Consider the following 19582-nt stretch of genomic DNA (forward strand, 5'->3'; position numbering starts at 1 on the left):
ATCGATTTTCCCGATATAGAGCATAATTTCGGTGGACCTGAATAGCACCATAAATTCCAGCCAGGAGATTTCTGAAATATGACGTACTCCACACTTGACCGTAGAAAAGCACTCTCTAGAGCCAACTTCACATGACGAAATACCCTAGAAGATAGTCACGCCGCATCGACAAACCCTAACGACAAATTCTCAATATATTTTATCCTAACCTTATGCAATAAACCCCATGACGCGGCTTCGTAATTTGCCTTCGATTGTATTTATTTCGCAACACCTGTGATAACCATGTGCGCTTCGATCCTGAATGGTGCAGTTGTCGCTCTCAGTCGCCTTTCGTTTATCACTAAATCCTTGGGGAAATAACGCAACAGAAACACCGCCTAACCGCGACACACAGCCCTGTGAGCCGGTGTTCGGCACAAAAGCACCTATCTGCAACCAATGTGCACCAACCCGCACAACACTCGTAATAAAACACCTGCGATCCGCAAACAGGGATACATACGTGCTCCTACCTTCATGGTGGTAGATGTATCTCACTCCTCTCGGTACAACCCTATTTTATTGTTCGCTAACGAATTATTGTTCCGACGCTTCAACGCTGACTTTGGAGTAATCGTACTCACGATCCCACACATCGCTTCCCTATCATCTGAATCGGGTCTAGCCCTATGACTTTGTCCTTTGACGTTCAAATGCATCGCCTCTCGTACTTGTAAGTAGCTCTTGCTGCACTATTCATCATACTGATTAAATTTAATAATATTGTCACATTTGAGTACAACTCATGCAGGACGCGGGATGGTTGCTTTTGCGTTCGCGCGGTGGCCTTGACAGCCTTTTGGTGAGATCCTGTGGTCCGAGACAAAACCGCACGCAACCAAAAGAACAAGTGTCGAGGTGGAGTACTACGGTGAGCTATGTGTGTGAGCGTACGCGAGTACGCGCGTGAAATTAAGCCCACAAACTGGGTAAAATGGCTGACGTAATCGTAATATTTACACGCCCTTTACAAATAATACACGGTACATAAAACATCGATATGAACATAATCGCATCCGAGCGTGAAAAAAGCGAGGTTTAAAGAGCAACAATAAATAACCGATCCTCTAAGCGCACCTGTGAGCACCTTCTCATTCTCTCTTTCCGTTCTGGCAGTTGTTCTGATGATACCACGGTTCGTGCGTGCGTGCACCGTTCCTTAAACTAAACGCTTAGAACAACGCATCCTCCAACTGGCTACAGGTAAAATATACACCAAACTTCAATGCCGGCTCAAACCGGTCGCAATATAGCACACAGGGCTTTAAACGTTCTCCTTTTCGCTTCTTTCGCGCACTTTGGGTGTCACAAACAGTCATCAACACAGCACCACAGATCTACCGAACAAGCAATCAAACGGATGCGTTAACGATCGCGCGGGTAACGCTTGCACGCGTAAAATAAAGCTCATCATGATCACTGGGAAAGGAGTGCGGGTTTAAACATTCTGCTCCAAGTGTCGACTTGCGATCGACTGCACGGACGCGCTTGTGCGCGATAACAGTAACGTGGGTGGAGGGTGGTTTTCGTTCTACAGCAACAGCATCGGTAGGAAAGAAGTTTAACCATCTGATATGTACCGCCGCCGCTTGGCGGTGGTCTTCGCGCGTGTGATGAGAAGTCCTTGGGCGAGTCCTTCTCACCCACATCTAACAGCTAACGTTAACCTCTGTCGGAGGGCACAACTAAAATCAGCACATGGTTTCGTTGAAGGGTGGATCGGCATCCTCGTCGGTGCTGCTCTTGATGTTGGACGATAGCTTCGCGATTTCGTCCTGCACCAGGTTCGTGCTGATGCACGGAATGGGTCCACCCACGTCTGCCCGCCTCCCACCAATCGGACCCTCCTCCGTACTGGTGGAACTGCTCTCTTTCAGCAGGCTTAACACCGTCTTGGCACCCAGAACGCTCAGACTGTCAGTGAACCGGGTCGTTCGGGGTGGTTTGCTTGGAATCGGACTTGGGCCTGGCCCCACTCCTGGTCCCACACGTTCCAGTCCCTCCGGGATGGAGCCACCACCTTCTCGGCCCATGCTGACGCCCTTCTTGAGAAGACTTGGGCGCATTTCAGCCGCCACCGAGCTGCTACCGAGTGATGAGGTGCGTGTGGGTTGGAAACCGTCACTGACTGCCGCCACGGCAGCCACCGTTGCGGCCATTGAAGGGCCTGAAACCATCTCGATGACGGTCGAGTTGAGGCTCGTCTCACCGTCGATCGAGAGATCGTTCGTGATCGACGAGTTGTCGATGTTGAACGAGCTGTTTGTCTCGTTTGAGCTCTGCTTGATGAACCGGTACGGCTGCAGCGAGTACTCCGTGTCGGTGCTCGAGTTCTTCTGCAGGCTTTCGTAGGACTTCTTGTACAACCGGCCAGCGGCAGCATCACACACTGTCGGGTTGAGGAACGCCGACGGCATGTATTGCGAGTTGCGTGGCGAGTTCTGACTCGACAGTGACAGTGGCGAGTTTTTCGAGTCTCGCAAAGAGTTCCGGTTCGACGCCACCTGACGTTCGTGCTTCAGCGCGAAGTCCTCGTGGGCTGCCGTGGCGCTGTCTGCCAGTGAGACGATGTTTGACTTGGAAGGAGTCACCGGTAGCTCAATGGCTGTCTCACGGCGTAACATCTTGCGCGGACCCGGCTCGTCCGGTTCGGTGTCGTCGAAGTAGTCATCACTATCCTCAAGCGAACAGCGCGTCTGGAACAGCTTCTCCATCTCCATGTAGTCATTGTCCTCGCACTCCTTCAGGTGTTGCTTCTCGATCAGTGCGGCAAACTCGGGGTTCGTCAGCTCGGTGACGTTTTTCTGACGGTCTTCTGAAAGTACCTCAAAAAAGTGCCAACTGTAGACAACTTGAAACCGTTTTGGTTCCATTCTATAACATACCCCTAAGTGAGCTGGTCGGTGACACGATCATGTGACTCTCCAGCTCGTCCGTGATCGAGGTGTACTCGTTATGAATCTGCAGCAACAAGTGCCGACCCTTTGAAACGGACCGCTGGGCAGCTGTGGAAAGAAAACAAGCTCATACTCAATGTTCTAGGCATTGCGTCATCGACGACCGTTTCTCGCACACTTACGCTGATCATTGCCACTATCCGGTTCCGATTGTGTGATGCTGTGTTGCCGTTTGGCGTAGCCCAGCTGATATAAGCTGTTCTGCGATTTGTTAATGTCAAACCCACCTCCCGATGCACTCTCGGAGTTTCTCCTACCACCGATACTCCCACCTGCCAGGACATTTCCCACCGAGGATGCGCCTACTGCAGCAGCTCCTGCACCAGGACCACACATCGACGAGTTCCGTCGACGGCCGGTTCGTTGACGAAGCCCTTCGAAAGTCGTTTCCACCATGTCATCCACCGATTCATCACCCACAAGCGTCCGATCGTCGGCTCCTTCCAATGGCGTCAGCGTGTCCTTGCTCTCGGTACTAGCCGTGTCCTGACGGATGCTTAGGAACGGAGGTGGCTGTGGTGGTGGCGAAGGCTTAGCCGCGGCAGTGGCGGAATCAGCTGGCGAAAGAACTTTCGGGACGCTACCCATCGGGTATACTTCCGAGTCTTCCGAGCGGATGGAAAACTTACGATCCCGCTCGAACTGCTGCGAGATCTGCGGGTGATACAAATAAGCAATATAAGGGAAATAGAAGAAGTAACCGCAGGAAGCCATTTGTGGTTTTGGTGAAAAGTCACATGCAATGCCGGTGAGTTGAGGTTTTATTGAAGCTTTAAGGAAATATGACAAGAAATCTCAGACGTCTATCGCCTCCTAGTTCGTACCTGATCAGGTGAACGTTCCGCTTCGTTCTCCTCCAGCACGGTGCGCACCTCAAGGTGCTTCCCATCGTCGAAAATGTACGCATCCGGGCGCACTTCCGTCAGTGATCGGTTGAACTTCTTGCGCGTCCCAGTCGGCGGTGGCATGATGTAGCTATCACTCTCGGAGATGGTACGTGTTCGGTGATCCATCACCATACCTGCTGCGATGCTACCCGTTGGCAAGTTACCACTGACGTTGCCCGTCGAACCTTGCGTGTCACTGATGTGCGTGTGTGCCGACATGAACCGATGAATCACGCCCAGATGGTTCAGGATCTGTTGGGCCGACTCCTCCACCTTTCGCAACCGGAACTCGATGTTCTGAACCGCCGCACTCTGGATGTTCTCTTTCTGGTTGATGTCTTCGATCTTCTGTGCCATGTGATCGACTCGCTCGTCCGTGTTTTTGATGCGCTCCTCAGTCGACTGTTGCAGAAGGATCTCCTGTTCACGGAAGTACCCCTCGACACACTCTTCCTCGTAGTCATACAATCGCTCCATGTCTTCTTTCTCGAGAAACAGCTTCAGCCCATTGTCGCGAGACTCTTGCAGTCCTTTCGCCTTGCGGATCGCGTACCGCAGCAGAGAGTAACAGTGGCAGAGAGCGATCAGTGGCGGTGGGAGAACCGGTTTCTGCTGGTACTCCATTACGACCGTGAACCGTTGGAACATCCACACCTGATGTGAGACGGCGTTCACCTCGATGAAGATGTTGTTGAATACCGCGATCAGCAGGTTGATCAGCAAGATATTCGCGATCAAAAGATACATCGACATGGCAATCGGGGTCACCCAGTGGCCTTGAGAAAATCGGAAATGTGGAAAGCGTCATTATCAAGCCTTCACGGCATTTCGAACCGGATGCTATGCCGGATTGCCTTACCTGTCACGCACGGTGGCTGCGATGGATCTTCTCCGCATGGTGGGTCGATATCATCAGCAAACACCTCTCCGTACAGCATGAAGTATGGTTGATAGTACACGTCTCGCACCAACCGCCAGCTGGCGTCGTTGTTTGGGAAAAGAATCGCCTGCCGACTCACGCCAAAGCTCATCAAAACCACGAGCAACAAAACCACGAAGTAGATCATGTTCTTAACCATCTTGCCCATCATCGTCACCAGTGGTCCTGCGAAGGAGAGTTGAAACGAAAAGGTTTAATCAATCGGCTGGGGCAAATATATTGACGTGTATAAATCAACATCAATATCGACATCGCTAGTCAAACGCCTACCAAGCTGGGATTTTCAACCAACATAAGACATTGACAGCCAAAGCACTTACCCAAGTATTTGTTTACACCTAGAATGTTTAATATCCGCAAGTACCAGTAGATGCTATCTACGCAATATATCACCCGGCCGATGTCCATCGTGTACGGTCGTAACCGCAGCCCCAGTCCAATGTGGAAAAAGATGATGGCGGCCGCATCGCACGGGTTCCACATGTTCCAGGCCCACACGGAAAACTTGTGCCTGCGAGAAGGATGAAACCGTGGTCGAACGTGCATTGATTAATGGTTCACTGAACGGCGCGTGGGTGTGTTATGCTCTTACGATATGGCCACCGGTTCCGATGATACGATCTCCCGAATTTTCTCGCAGCCCAGCGTGGTGATGTACGAGATGGCGTACAGCTCCTGCCAGCTCGGTGTTTCCTCCATCCGTACCAGCACGGTGTACGTGAACAGGACGAGAAAAAACACGTACGCCATCTGGAATCGGGAGGCAAATGGAATGTAAATCATCGAATTCGGCCGCCCAAACCGAGCAGAAACCTACCGAGTCGGCCCAAAACTTCGTGATCGGTGCGGTGTAGAATTCGTAGAACTTCTTCTTCAACTTTAGCGGGCGCTGCTGCCGACCGTCACTATCGAACTGGTAGTCCTTGTACTGCGTGTTTTCTGAGTCCGTTAAGGACACCTGTGAAAATGTGAAAACGACTGCGTTAGTCCTGCCAAAACGGTGCCTCCGTTTTGCTTGCTTGCTACTTCGCTGCCTTTCGTGAACCTCCGCCAAACGGAGGATCATTGAAAAACCGTGCAAAAATCGCTAATATAAGTATCAAACCAAGTAACCGATAAGCATAACTAGCTCGCTAGTAATACCCACGATGCATTTCAATTAGCACAGGTATTAATCACGACCTAGGTGCAACGGACAATTCGCCAGAATGCATTTTAGCTACGTTTATCATGTTTATTATTTAATTAGTATTTTGAACATAAACATTAAAAACTATAATTATTGTCAATGCAATAATCAACTACGCTAAGAACCAGCTAGTGCTATCTACTTCCAATGTTCATGAATGTGTTGGATAGGATTAGTTCATTTGCACAATCTATATAAGTGAACGATCGAAGAAAGCTAGCCTACTATAAAATATTAACAGCTGGCAAATAGTAAACAATCTAGACGGGATGCTACAATGAAACTTGTCATCTACCAGATTCTACTCATGTTCAAATCTACCGGCGAGCTTCCTAGCTGTGACGTGAAGAAATGCCAACAGAAAATAATGAAACAGAACTGCTTTGCGTTAACAAGAGCAACGAGAGAAACACAGACAGGCAATGTACACGCTGAGAGAGTGAAATGAATGAACAACACAACAACAGCAGGGTTGTAAAGTGATGCGGACTAACTTTTGAGCTCAAGCATCCGGTCAGACCTACCTAAGGAGATTCGAAACAAAATGGGTGTTAACTTCAGAAATTATACTGTGATTTTCAATGTCAAAACGCAGTTGCGGTGCTTATTAAATGTTGTAATTTAGCGGTTCATGTTTTGCACTGCGAGGAGTGTTGAGGAAATAAAACGTTCGTGTGAGGGTTGTGTTTGCATATGTTGCTGCTGTATGAGCCGATTGTGTTATGAGTTCAAAAACAAAACAAAAATCGTACAAAGAAGTCTCCTGTTTTTTCTGCATAAACGATTAAACATAAACGATTTTCCTCAGTTATGGGATAAACAGTTAACCAAAACTTTGTTTATGCTAACAACCGAATCCATCTTTTCATATAAATAAGTAACAAATGTGGATCTTATGTACTAAGAAATTCCAGGGATGTTATATATGAAAACGACAAAACACAAGGACACTTTGCGGTATCTTTGAACGGGAATTTATCCCAAACATTCAGCATCAGGAAGGACTTTCGAACGGATCGCAACGTACATTTACATAAGGATTGATGAAACAATCAGAGCAATAGGACAGAGTACAGCTAGCACTTCGCTTCAGGAGACAATAGAATAGTTTCGAAGGGTCACATGGCAAAAGGAACACCTAAAGCAGGAACACTCCAATGAAACACAAAGGTTAGGCTCCGATTGGGTCACACGTTTCGTACGAAGCAAGCATACGACCATCAATCATACGACATGTCCAGCTTTTAGCATATTTTTTTACGTTCCACATAACAGTAGGAGATATTTTCAAATGATCATTTGTGGTGACATAAATTCTAAATCAATATGACGCAATTTCGTAGAGAAGACTCCTTAAAGCGATGAAGTGTACCATTGTGAATTCAAACGCCTGTATGGATAATTTCGAACGAAAGCAATGATTTAATGTGTCGAGTCGTGATGGATATTTTCAAAATTCAATTCTAGTGTGCTGGTTGATCGCGGGGTGGCTTGAGTGAACGTGTGTGCACCGTGTGTTAGTGAGCAAAGGACTCAACGAAAGGCAACATAAAACAACTCAAAAAACCACAGTTACTTCGCGTGTAACCTTCTGGTCGGTCTACCGACCTCGAGAATGGAAACACATCCATTCTTTGCTGTTAGATCTGAAAGGACGTTTTTCGAAACGACGCGCATCGCTCGCTCGAATGGATCATGAAAACGGGGCAAAAAAAAACGAAACAAACAAACTAAACTAAAAGTCACTACTGCACAATCGGGGTGTACTTAGAGCACTACGACAGCCACACTTACTTTTCCGTTCTCCTGCACTTTGGTATCTTTCATTGAGTACGTATCGGACAGAAGCGCCTAGGATGAGAATTACAGCAGATGAAAGGACATGTACGGATTCAGATATCGGCGACAATGACACGAACAGAACAAAAAATCCCCTCGGCCCGGCGGACCAACGGGAAAATGTAAACACAAACGAACGGATTAACACGGACGCCAAGCGCATCGAAAGGTGGTTTTGGGAAATGTTTCTAAATGCACCAGCGCCCAACCAGTGCATTCTACCGAACGGAAGGACGTTGTGATGAAAGTGAGAGAGAGATGAAACTTTAAAGAGGAAAGTTGCGAGTGCACATGTACTACTAACGAAACGAAACAATGTCGATAGAGTGTAGCATTTTCCCAAACTCTGGCGGTTTGGGAGAACGTGCGGTTGCATGTGCGGTTGAGTGGGAGAGGTTCCACTCAACAGCTCGCTAGACGACCTGTATCAGGACACCGTATAATACAACTCAAGCAAGATGTAAAATGGTGACATTAAATTAATGTTTACTCAATTTAACTGGTTTTCTAGTATGATCGCTACTTAATCCAATCTTTCGCTAACCAACTGAAGGTATGATAAATTGCAGTGTTATAAAAGCGTTCCAGAGATAGAGAGAGAAAGAGAGAGAAAGAGAGAGAGAGAGATGTCGGGGTCAGGAGTGTTACGGAGAACACGATAACGTGAGCAGGAAATGAGTGGGGAAAGATAGAACATCTATTAGAGCAAGAAATGCAGTGGCTACAGTGCGTGGAATACCTGCGGTGTTGGTGCTGGGCTGTCGCCAGCGGGTTTCGGACTTTGGGTCGAGTTTGCAAGGGCTTTCTATTCGAGCAGGGCTCGGAACGAAACAACCGCCACCGGAGGATGCGACACAGGATGAAAAAGGCGACCGAGCAAGAAGGGGAGCACGTTAGGTGTTAAGCATTCGAGTTCCGAGTATTAGTCGTTGTTAGGATGCGTGTTAGATGGATGTCCAGCAAGTCGCCCAACGAATGCCAGCGGCAACGAAGAGGCGTAATGGTGTTTGGGGAAGATCGCGTCAGATTTGGTGGGAGTGAGTTGGAACCAGGTGAGGTAGGAAAGAAATAGAAAAAGAGATAAAGATAAAGAGAAAAAAAGATAGAGAACTCAGCAATACACGTAATCCTTGTAGGGGAGGACACTCCATCAGAAAGAAGGAAATCCGAGGGTACTCATAGTACGCGAGGGTCGATATAGAGGAAGGTGTTAGCACTCGTAGATATATAGATCCACTAGCAAGCCGAGCTCTGTTTGACCGCCACCTACCTCAGCGTCCGTGTCTTTCTTATCACGATCCTCGTAGTCCAGGTATTGGTTCTCCAGGTGTTCCTCCTCGGTTTGCGGCATCTGCTGTAGCTCCTCTTTAGACTTGAAGTCTAGCTTTCTAACAAAGATGGGAAATAACAGTCCACAAATAACCTGAAAATAGCAGGGAGAAGAACAGAAGTCCAGTAGGGTCGTTCGAGTAGAATCAAACCTTCGAGTCCTTCCAACCGCATGATGGAGTACCTTTAAATTGGTGTTCTTTCTCGTGCGCAATCCACCCATCCACAAGTCAGCCAGGATGATTTGGCTGCAGGGATGGGCCAGGATGGCGCGGTGGTTGGCCGCCACCGCCAGCGAGAGACAGCTCTGGCTGGACCAGGACTGCAGCTCACACGTCAGCAGCCGCTGGGCCCGCTCAGCATCCTGCCGGTAGCAAAAGTCCAACAGCTTCAGTCCTTTACTCTCAAATTCCTTCGCGTAACTACGAAGCTCCTCGTAGATCTCTGTGTCGAGATCATCATCAGCTGCCTCGTGCGCCATCGCCTTGTACAGCTTGCAGGCGACCAGTGACTTTGCAAGAGCCTCTTCCCCATGCGTCCACATCAATAGCGCCATCTGCTGGCGCTTTGTCAGCACGGCCCAGATCAGCAACTCATTGAACGGCAGCTCGAACAGTGCCATGTCAGTAGTGACTGGCAGCAGGCCTGTGACGAGGCTCATCGAATTGATGCCAGCCGTCCGCTGGAAGGTGGAAGGCTTCCGATGTGTGTTGACGTAGCTGTTCATCACCTTCGCGTAGATGGGGCGGAATTTACGACGCGTGTAGTACGATCGGTACGCGCCACCCATCAGCTTGTTGATGACGAGTCCGATATCGTGTAAGGTGTACACGTACCCCTTTGGGATGTGTGGGCGAACATCGCGTAGGATATACCCAAGGGTATTTGCCGGACCATGCTTGGTGTTGTACAATTCCTCAAGCCGAGGGATCGTAAGGAACTTGCGCATTGACACGCCGTTCTCGAGGAGCAGTTTCACGAAATCGATGCGGTCATGTTCGAGCGCCTGCATCATTGCCTCGTCTAACGCACCGTGAGGCCACTCCTGCCCATATACGAAGATCTCCGAACGGGCGATATCGACCCGGTTCCAGGTAAGCGCCAGACTGAGCTGCTCCGGTGGACTAAGGTGCTGTGATTTAAAAAGTGCAGTTAAAATCGTTTGGTCCAGTTCCTGAGTTTTGCCCTCCGGTCGGTCTTGAATCCGGAACACCGTGATCTGCGGAATAGTCACGAGCACCCAGCCACCAGGGTATGAATGATAAGATCACCCCAACTGATGTCTCTAGGATTTGTCCCTGCTGCACTACTTACGAGATTTTTGTTCTTCGTGCACTGCAACAGTTCCTGGAACAGCTGTTCCGCTTGCTCCGGGCTGACTTCGAACGTCTTCTGTATGATACCGAGGACATAGTCATGCATCGACTCCAGCACCGTCTGCTCGCCGTTGTCCGTCGCGTACCTAAAACCGGAACCGGGAACGGGAGCGAACAAAACAAAGCGGGTCAGTAGGATGCGCCATTCGCGCCCTCGGATGTCCTCGGGCGAACCGGAAGAAGGTGTTTATAAAGTAGGTGCATTTACTTATGTACAAACGCTATTAGGTCCGCTGCCCGGCCTGACCCATCACACACTACTACCGGTACCGGTGGGTTATCGGTGACGTATTCTAGCACAGCTCTGATTGTGTTTGTACCACCTTCAATTACCAAGCATACTACGGGGGTGCTCGAGTGGGTAACTAGGAAAGAAGAACAAGAAGAAGTAGAAGATCAAGAGGCGAAAATTTCCGTGACTTGTGGAGGATCTATTGGGGAGGGAAACCGAGTGGTGAAAGAAAGTCTAAGAGAGAGCGAGAGACAGTGATGGGAGTGACAACAGAACATGAGAATGATAGCGATTGAAAGAGACCTCCAGGATGAAATGGTATGTATCTAGTATGTAGCGAAAAAGGATCTATTATAACCCGATTCGTTCAGCTGAGCTGGGAAGCGAAGGAATACCGATCATCACAAGAGTACAACAACCAAACTACACGAAAAATACAAGGCAATGGATAGTTGTTGAACGAGCAAACAAATACCAGGTAGTGTGAAAATAGTACAGCAAACAGGTAGATTCAGAGTGGCCACGGAAAACTCTGCACGATCAGATCTGTGTCCTTACATAGGCAACAACATCTAGAACCCGTACGATGTGAGATAACGACAAGCAACAGAGTATTATTGCTTTGTTTGTCCGCCATTTTCTATCTGACAGGCAACAGAGGCGACGATAGTTGAATTAACACACCAATCACTACACAATACGCATCGACTCGAACGCCTACAGAACTGATAACGGGTGGGAAGAAAAAATGATCCCTATCACAAATGGTAGCTTACCAAACGATAAAAAATACAAACACGCACAAAAGAACAACAGCACATTTTCCTTAATGAATTAAATTAGTGGACACATCCATACAACCTGCCTGAGTGGCCACTACCCACCAGCATCGGATGCTGGATAAAATGTAGCAAAAACAAAAAAGGTCGCGTGTTCCACTGCTAACGAGTAGCTTAATTAATCACCCACACGAAGCCAATCGAATGCTCCAAGAAACTTTTGCGGAGGCAATGAAACAACAGCAAAAAAACACCCGAGATGATGCGCAAGTGGCGATTTTCATCCACCATTCCCGGCAGAAAAGTCGTCTCCTATCCGGGGGCAGCATCGACATTCATCATCGTTATATGGAAACGAGTGCTGGACACTTGCCGATGCGAAGGTCCTAGCAGGCCGAACCGCCGTAACCAAGCAACCCGGGTGGAATCGGCTAATCAATCTTGTAACCACCGATGGCAACTGACGACTTTGCCGGTCACCTCGTTGCTGACGCCAGCCCGGTGTATCCAATTAACCTATCATTACCGGATAACAATCTGTCCCTGGTAATTAATGAGCAAACGCAACGCACCTAACAATAGATCCCCGGCCGGAATCACGCTCCTTTGGTTCTCGCGGCCTGCTGAACAACGTCTAGATAATATCTGGGACTTGCTCTCGTTTGCATGTTGACGGCTGAAAGCTTCGTCCTTGGAAACAACTGTGGCAATGGAGGTTAGCTACCGGTCAATTCCTTTCAGCGAAATTCAACTCGGTCTATGGTGCGTTGGCTCTACGCCAAAACTTTTAACCTAGCTCGGATTTTGGGACAAAACCTCCATACAGACCCCACTTTGGGAGGTTACGCTTATCATCCTGACTTAATGAGCGGATTATCGAGTAACCGTGTGCGAGTGAAAAAGAAAGAAAGAGAAAGACCAGCAGAGGGACCAAGAAAAACAAACTAAAACACTCATACGCACGGTGGCTAAGCTAGGGGAAAATTTCCCAGGCGTACGGTGAACCAAAGCTTAATGTCTATATTTTAAAATTATCCTTCCTGTAAGCCTCATGAAGGGCGCCGAACGGGGGATGGAAGCTAATGCCTAAATAAGGTAACGTTGCCCCACGATGCTCTGCAGAGGCTCAGCTTTCCGGAGGCGAGTCCAGTGGATGACCTGAGATAAGTGTAAAAAATGAACGAAATCATTTCCCAGCAACTGCGGTAGAAAAAAACCCTTGGACCTTCGAAAAGAAGGTCCAAACAGCCTGGAAGGTTAATGAATTTACTCCGACGGATTCGCTCCATGATCCACGGGTGTGGAGTTGGTTTTCGTGGAGATGCGAGCGCGCTGTTTAGACTCCACGTTAAGCACCACAAAGTGCTTCGGTGCGTAATAATGCACCGCCTGTAATTGCTATATCGTTAAAGTAAATTTCCCGCAGGCCGTAAGTCCACCCAAGGCAGTACCACGTCAATCCACCCCATTGTCCAGACTGGCCCTAAACGAGGCCGAAAAAATCGTAATAAATTCATCTCATAACGGTGTCGCGAACGCGGCAACAGGTGCTCATTTTATAGCATTTCTTGGCGAAGCACTAACGAAACGGTTCAGTAATGAGCGGAACATTTGATCCGTGCCCTTGCTCGGACCCTTCCAATGCCACCCCAATCCGTAGCCACCTTTTGGGATTATGATTTATGCACAACACAACACGATTACCACGTTCTTACGGCACGCATGCAACAAATGAAGCGAATCTGGGGTGAAGGAAAAAAAAATACACGATAAAGTTACCTTCTAAGCTCGACGCACTACCGAGCGGAAAGCTTTATCGAATTTCGCTTCCCTATTTTTTTTTCCACCCGTATCTTTCTTCATCATGCCGACTAACTTCACCGTACCATGGGTAATGAAATCCCAACTCCGTCCATCATTCTGGGCTTCATTAAAAACTTTCTCCCCATGGCATAAACGGCGCATTACACTACGCCGGTCCAGCATCGGCGAAAGGTTAATTACAAACTTACACATCGTGCCCCCAACGGTAAGCACTCCCTGCACGAGGTGTATGTGACCGAAGGAGAGTGGGTCGAACAAAAAAGAAAAGAAACAACGAAAATGGCAACATGCATTGGAGAATTTCTGCTCTACTGGAGCACGCCACCTGCTACAGAAATCTAACATCCATGCCCGGCGCTCATCGGCGAGTCCGTGCTTTGCCGCGCTGCTTTCTAAACACAGAACGCAAGGAAACAGAGTGGGCCTACGGGAGGAAAGATGAAAAGCTCACACGGACACGGTGCTACGCGCGATGGGCGCAAGGATGTGCAGCTTTTTCTGCGTTTTAGTTACCTTTGTAGTGGAAATTCATTAGCGACGACAGCATCTTGTCTGTAACGTGGACGGATAGGTGAAGAATGGTAGGAGGGAAAGAAGAATACATACAATAATCGCAATAATTTTCGACATCAACAAAAAATGACCGCAGCGTATCGGCATCACGATGGACAGGAGAAATAAATTAGCATAAAATCAATAGCACGATGCCGGTGTGTTTAACTTTTTCCCGCAGCACTTTGCATTGCTCAATCACGGGAGATCGAAGAACAACGCGCCTGTGTTTAATATTGGCCCCGAATGCGCCCACCTGACGCCGGGCAGGCAAAGTTTTGTTGGTACGCTTTCGGGAATCGGAAGCAGCCGCGCGGTTGGAAGCCCTACGGCTGCTGGAGGCATTTTTATGGCGCATCGCTTACGCTTTCGATCGACTATGGAGAAGAAACAATTTATTGCTCGTTTCAACGGACGCCCGCACTTGCTGGTGCCATAACTTTTCCGAAGGATGTGCTGATGGTGGTTGGGAATTTAGCTGGAATCACGAAGTTTGAGCGTAATCGAAAAGGAGATGCTATTTACCGACGAGACAAGTGTGTGAAGGAGCGAAGATTGATTTCTGTCATTCCCTCACGCAACAGCCAACAGTTCTTGGGAGCTTTGAACACACTTCACTTGGCACTACGGAACCGCAGGGAAGGAAAAACGTCTCGTTCAATGAACGGTCGGTCGATCGGTGGAATGGAAATTTAATTCGGTATCATTAGTCGTGCTGACGAAAAGCGGCATTTCGCGCAACACTGGCGCCTAGGAAGATCAACGCCACGGTGGTTGAATATAAAATTGGTAATGAACAGCACGCAAAATAAACATGAACAAAATGAAAATACCACCCGGGCTTTGAACTCGCCAATAATGCCGGGTGCCAGAATGGTATGCACATATTCAAAATTTGGTTCGTACGCCGGGAGGTTTGGTGCTTTATTTTTCATTCTTTCCTGCCACGCTCTCGGTTCGAACCGCAGCAAAAATTGTACGCATCAAGAGATAAGCTTAATCCGCATAAGCCGAGGAGGCGTGTTTTTCCACGTGACCGTGGCTTTAATTCAAAAGAACTTAGAAGCACCGTGGAGTTGAATTTTGAAATGGATTTAAACATATTTTTAACGACGGTTGATTCGCTTACCGTGTGGTCATGATGAAACAAAATGAGAAACATAGCCAATGGTACAATAAAACAAACGGAATCGCGACATCACATCATTAATCAAACGAATGCAAATATTAGTTTAACATGAAAAAGGAAAAAAACACAAAAGCTAAACTGCAAAAACTCAATCAAACAATTACGATAGAAAAAAAAGCGATGTACCACGATGTATCATTTTCCCCGTATTTTCCATTCCAAGCAGCCGCTCAATCAGGGAGCGAAGAAAATCGCATTATTGGAATTACAGAAACAAATTTTCTACACTCGCTTCGGCACCTCTACTGACTCGCGAAGCACGGTATAATGAGGTTTTTCAAGGCTTTGCGGCACCGTGAAAAATTACACTCCAAGAATGTGCGTTATTACTGAGGAAAAAGGAAGTCAGCTAATGCCATCCTGGCAAAAGCAATTGCAAAAAGTGAGTCAAGAGCCAACCGGTAAGCGTTTGTGGCTGGTCTGAAGGTTAACCATGCGTCGGAGCTCACCCGTACCGTACCCCAGCAGGACTTACAAGGACTCTTCGCACCCACCAACACGGCCAACATAGCCAACATGGCACAACATAGCGGCATTTCCGCTGCCGGGCGTGCCACACCAGGCAAGGCGGTAGATTCGAAGGTGAATGAAAATTGATCGCTATGAATACGATTACCATTTATTAGCGCACTGCCGGCAGAAGCGCTGCAATGTGCTGGAAGCGGCCTCCGGAACTCTCAGTCCTCAGTCCCCCAGTGGCAGGTATGAAAAATTACCCCTGATAATGATACGCCCATAAAGTGCGATTTTTTCCACCCAACCCACCCACAGACGGGTTGGATTTTCTGCACTAGAAGGAAACGCGTTCCACCAACATCCGACGCCGGATGACGTTCCGAGAAGCACCGCATGATGACATGGAAGTGTCTGCACCAGCAGCAGCATGAGCAGCAGCAGAACAACCCACCCTAAGGGCTTCACTGCTCGCTTATGGTTGTAGCGTTAAAGGATGGTGCGAAAACGGAAGCATTTCGTGCTCGGGAGCATCGTCGAGGCATCTCATAAACCTATTAGAAGTGGCAGAGCGGTTTGCTCCAAACGCCGTCTCGTCAACGGCTCGACCCGGATGGAGCCCATCTCTGTACATTACATTCTGCACGCTTGCTCCGGAAACCACCCGAGGGCTCAAATTGCAGTTAAACACACACTCGCGCTAACACCCACACGCCCGCTAGCATACGACGGGCTAGTAAAGGGTCACTTACAGGGTTGCAGCTTCTGATTCGATATGTATTTCTCCAACTTCCTTCGAAGGATCAGCTCCGCTCCGTACCGGCCTTGGGTGCCGTTGTCAACGAGCAGGAAGTAAGCGTGCCGGTTGTTCAGCACGGCCAGTTTCGACCTGTGGAGGGAATAAAATTAGCGTCAGCTTTAGACCCTGTGGAAACTCTCGGTCGGTATACGTTACCTTGGCGAGCTGATGCTGTGGCATGGAACGTCTCGGTTGTGTCCGAGCAGCTCGTGGTTACGTTCCACGATACCCCAGGGGGCGATGCCGATGCTTACCACGCGTCCGGACCGCTGCTGGCCCTCGAGCAACAACGCATCACCAACCTGCTTCGTTACACCTGCAAGAACGGACCGGTATAGGAGAGTTGGTTAGAGTTTAGTGTCACATTTAGGGAACCGCAGCTTAGCGCCGACAAGCAATACCCGCCGCAGGTGTTCGAATGCTTCGCTTGCACGAGCTGAAAGTACGTTAATTAACATCAGCCTAAGGCAAGCCTGCGAAAGGGTACGCCAAGAAGCGCGGATCGTAAACTAAACTCGCGCAAATTGAATGTTTACTGTGACGCGAATCGTCAACATTTGATTTCATGTTTCTTGCCGATACAAGCCACCGCTGTTTGGCACGAGGCTCGCCTGTATCGAGATTAATTCTAGTCACACCGTAATCGTCTGCTCTTCCGTTGGAGCTCACCCTATGGTAGCACATAATGAAGCGATTCGCTCGGTATCGCGCTTTTAAGTAGTATTTTCGACGAACGCCATCACACCAGCAAGCCCAGCTACGAGCAGCTTTCGAAAGCGTTCAGTCGGAAGCGCTTCAACCGAATGAGCGGACTAATGATATTAACAGATTTCCGCTGCTTTGTGGTTTCCCATTATTACTTTTCCCGGGATTTCTCACTGCCTGGCATGCTGAGCGCTATAACAGTGTGGCGAGATTAACAAGTTTTCGAAGCGTAATTTCGGGAACTTTGAGTTCGCTGCTGAATAAAATAGGTCTAGGCACTTTTGCATGCGTGTAAGGGCTAGACTCGAGCTCATTGGCGTAACAATAGAACGTTTGTATCATCGGTGTTTTACGGTATGCAGTCTGAATAACACATATAATAGTTGTTTGAATGCTATATCTTTTTAAAATGGATACTATTTTTGAACTTATTTAAACGGTTCCGCTTTCCGTGCATTTCAATTCAAGAACGAAAGTATGCAACGCTCATTACAGACATGCTAGCAGTACAAATGATAAATTAATGTATGCCTACATTTGACTTCTAATTATGCTAACTCACAATAGGTAACTTTAAACCCATTCTGTTTGGAACAAAAAAATTCATAACATTTTAAGTAACGCCACCTTAAATAAAAAACAGACCGCTTTTCATCAATCTTATAGGTGCTTTCATAAAAATCTAGACGTTCAGGTGACCCAGAAATGGCAGACGTCAGCCGAGATTATTGTTTCCAAAGAGGACAACAAGGACGAAGATCGGAACGTCAATCACTTTACACTGACTGATGACGCCGATTGGCGTGAAAGTAAAAACAACAGCTGCGAGCGAGAGCTTGAAATATACTCCTTCGCGGAAAGTGATTCCGGGAATACTCCTGAAGAGCCTGCTTCCTTCAATGTAAACCCTATTGTATTACGGTACAAACAATCGTCTACTCTGCTTCGTGAGAATTCCTTATCAAATATCCCTTTTGAAGGAACTTACAGAAAAGTTGACAATTATATAGCAACGAGGTCTCTTCCTTGTGTCAATCAGTAAACCCTTCTGTGCTCTTTAGTGGCCAAACTGGAACTGGATCTATTTCGAAACGCATTCCGACGTTGACAGAGGATCGGTTTATTTAACCAATGCCACCCAAGCTACCCAAAGAACGGGTCCGGAAGCTGACTTCCGCTGAGCCGCACTTACTCACCCGTGTTGGTTCCGCCGGTAAATATCCATGCTCCAGTGGTTTTGGCTGCCTTCAGCAGGCCCTTCCGGAGCACCTGAAACAGAAAGGATAAAGCCAACCGATGGTTGCGATCACTGTACGTGTGTCTTGCTTGTTGGCATAGTTTTTTTTTTGTCCTTACCTTTTTCAACTTTGGCTGCAGCTCGAAGTTTGCCTTGCCGCCCTGCACCGTGATGAGTAGCTTCGGTAGCTCGAGATTCCATTCGCGTGTGAACAGCTGCACCAACAGCTCGGGCCGCGTATCGTACGATAGTCGAACGTACTGAGCGATGAAGAAAGGAAAGTTAGTGGACGGGCCCCAATCACTAGCATAAGTTTGCAAACCCACCCCCCAAGAACACGCGTACTAGCGCAATATCGATCACCAGCATATCGGATCGACAGTTGCGAGGTGATTTCTCTTCAAACCCATCCGCAATCGAGAAGTCTAACGCAACGATCCTGGGATGCGACAAGTGTAAACTAACGCTCTGAATTCTGACTATGCGGTTAATTGCATTGGATGGCAATTTGCCACCGTAACGGCAAACATTGCGCAATTTTCCCGCTTGACAGCGAATGATCGAAAGCACCCTGGCGATGGCTGCATGAGGGTGCGGCATAAAAGTTTCATCATTAACGTCGTCACGAGCGAGCGCAAAAAAAATCCAGGTCACGGGGAAAGTTTGTGCTTTACCTCCCTTTTGTTAATTATGGAAATCGGATTTGTTGGAAGGTTCGCATAATTGATCCTGTAACAAATCAAACACTTGCTGTCAACGCTCGGCATTTGCGTCCATCCCAAGGGGATGTGGCTCTTTTTAATAGGGACCAAAAGTAATTTATGCTCTCGAATGACATGGCAGTTAATTGATTGAAAGTCCTTGGGATGGGAATATGGAAAAAGTTACATAACTGCACGGTAACTATACAGCTGAAAATATAATGACCTTTCTTCAACGCCTCTTCAACACACAAATTTATATTGCATGAAGCATTGCGTTGTATACAAATAACAGTTGTGTAACGGAAAACAACGTTGTTTCTGTCTTGCCATACAGCTTGTTTGAAAAGTAAATCAAGTTCTATCCAACCCAATGATCGATTAATCCTGGGTAGCAAAGCATAATGCAAAGCTAAACCCTGCTTCCCTACTTAAGGGTTATTGAACCGACAAAGCGTTCCCAAGAAAATACGGACAACCCTTTCACTCGAAACGGCTTCAGACGCATCAACTCGACAAACGATGAACCGGCCACCCGTCTAGGCTAGATCA

The 19582-nt window shown here is 47.9% G+C and overlaps 1 protein-coding gene across 1 annotated transcript in view; it reads right to left on the bottom strand.

Moving 5' to 3' along the window:
- Nucleotides 1-249: 249 nt before the first annotated feature.
- The window catches only part of LOC128724964 (transient receptor potential cation channel trpm), a 32869-nt gene continuing 13536 nt past the window's right edge, over nt 250-19582 (bottom strand). Inside the window, exons 5-24 of the mRNA XM_053818683.1 lie at nt 18449-18589; nt 18289-18361; nt 16544-16703; nt 16341-16477; nt 13908-13946; nt 10768-10924; nt 10498-10645; nt 9368-10402; nt 9125-9277; nt 8594-8659; nt 7810-7866; nt 6510-6539; nt 5644-5784; nt 5419-5576; nt 5147-5337; nt 4746-4991; nt 3824-4662; nt 3122-3653; nt 2928-3047; nt 250-2857 (exon numbers count right to left, since the gene is read on the bottom strand). Of these exons, the coding sequence (XP_053674658.1) occupies nt 1734-2857; nt 2928-3047; nt 3122-3653; nt 3824-4662; nt 4746-4991; nt 5147-5337; nt 5419-5576; nt 5644-5784; nt 6510-6539; nt 7810-7866; nt 8594-8659; nt 9125-9277; nt 9368-10402; nt 10498-10645; nt 10768-10924; nt 13908-13946; nt 16341-16477; nt 16544-16703; nt 18289-18361; nt 18449-18589 (5547 nt within the window). The 3' untranslated portion in view covers nt 250-1733. The remainder of the gene's footprint in view (nt 2858-2927; nt 3048-3121; nt 3654-3823; nt 4663-4745; nt 4992-5146; nt 5338-5418; nt 5577-5643; nt 5785-6509; nt 6540-7809; nt 7867-8593; nt 8660-9124; nt 9278-9367; nt 10403-10497; nt 10646-10767; nt 10925-13907; nt 13947-16340; nt 16478-16543; nt 16704-18288; nt 18362-18448; nt 18590-19582) is intronic.

Source organism: Anopheles nili, chromosome 3 (assembly GCF_943737925.1).
Source record: "Anopheles nili chromosome 3, idAnoNiliSN_F5_01, whole genome shotgun sequence".
Lineage (NCBI taxonomy): Eukaryota > Metazoa > Arthropoda > Insecta > Diptera > Culicidae > Anopheles > Anopheles nili.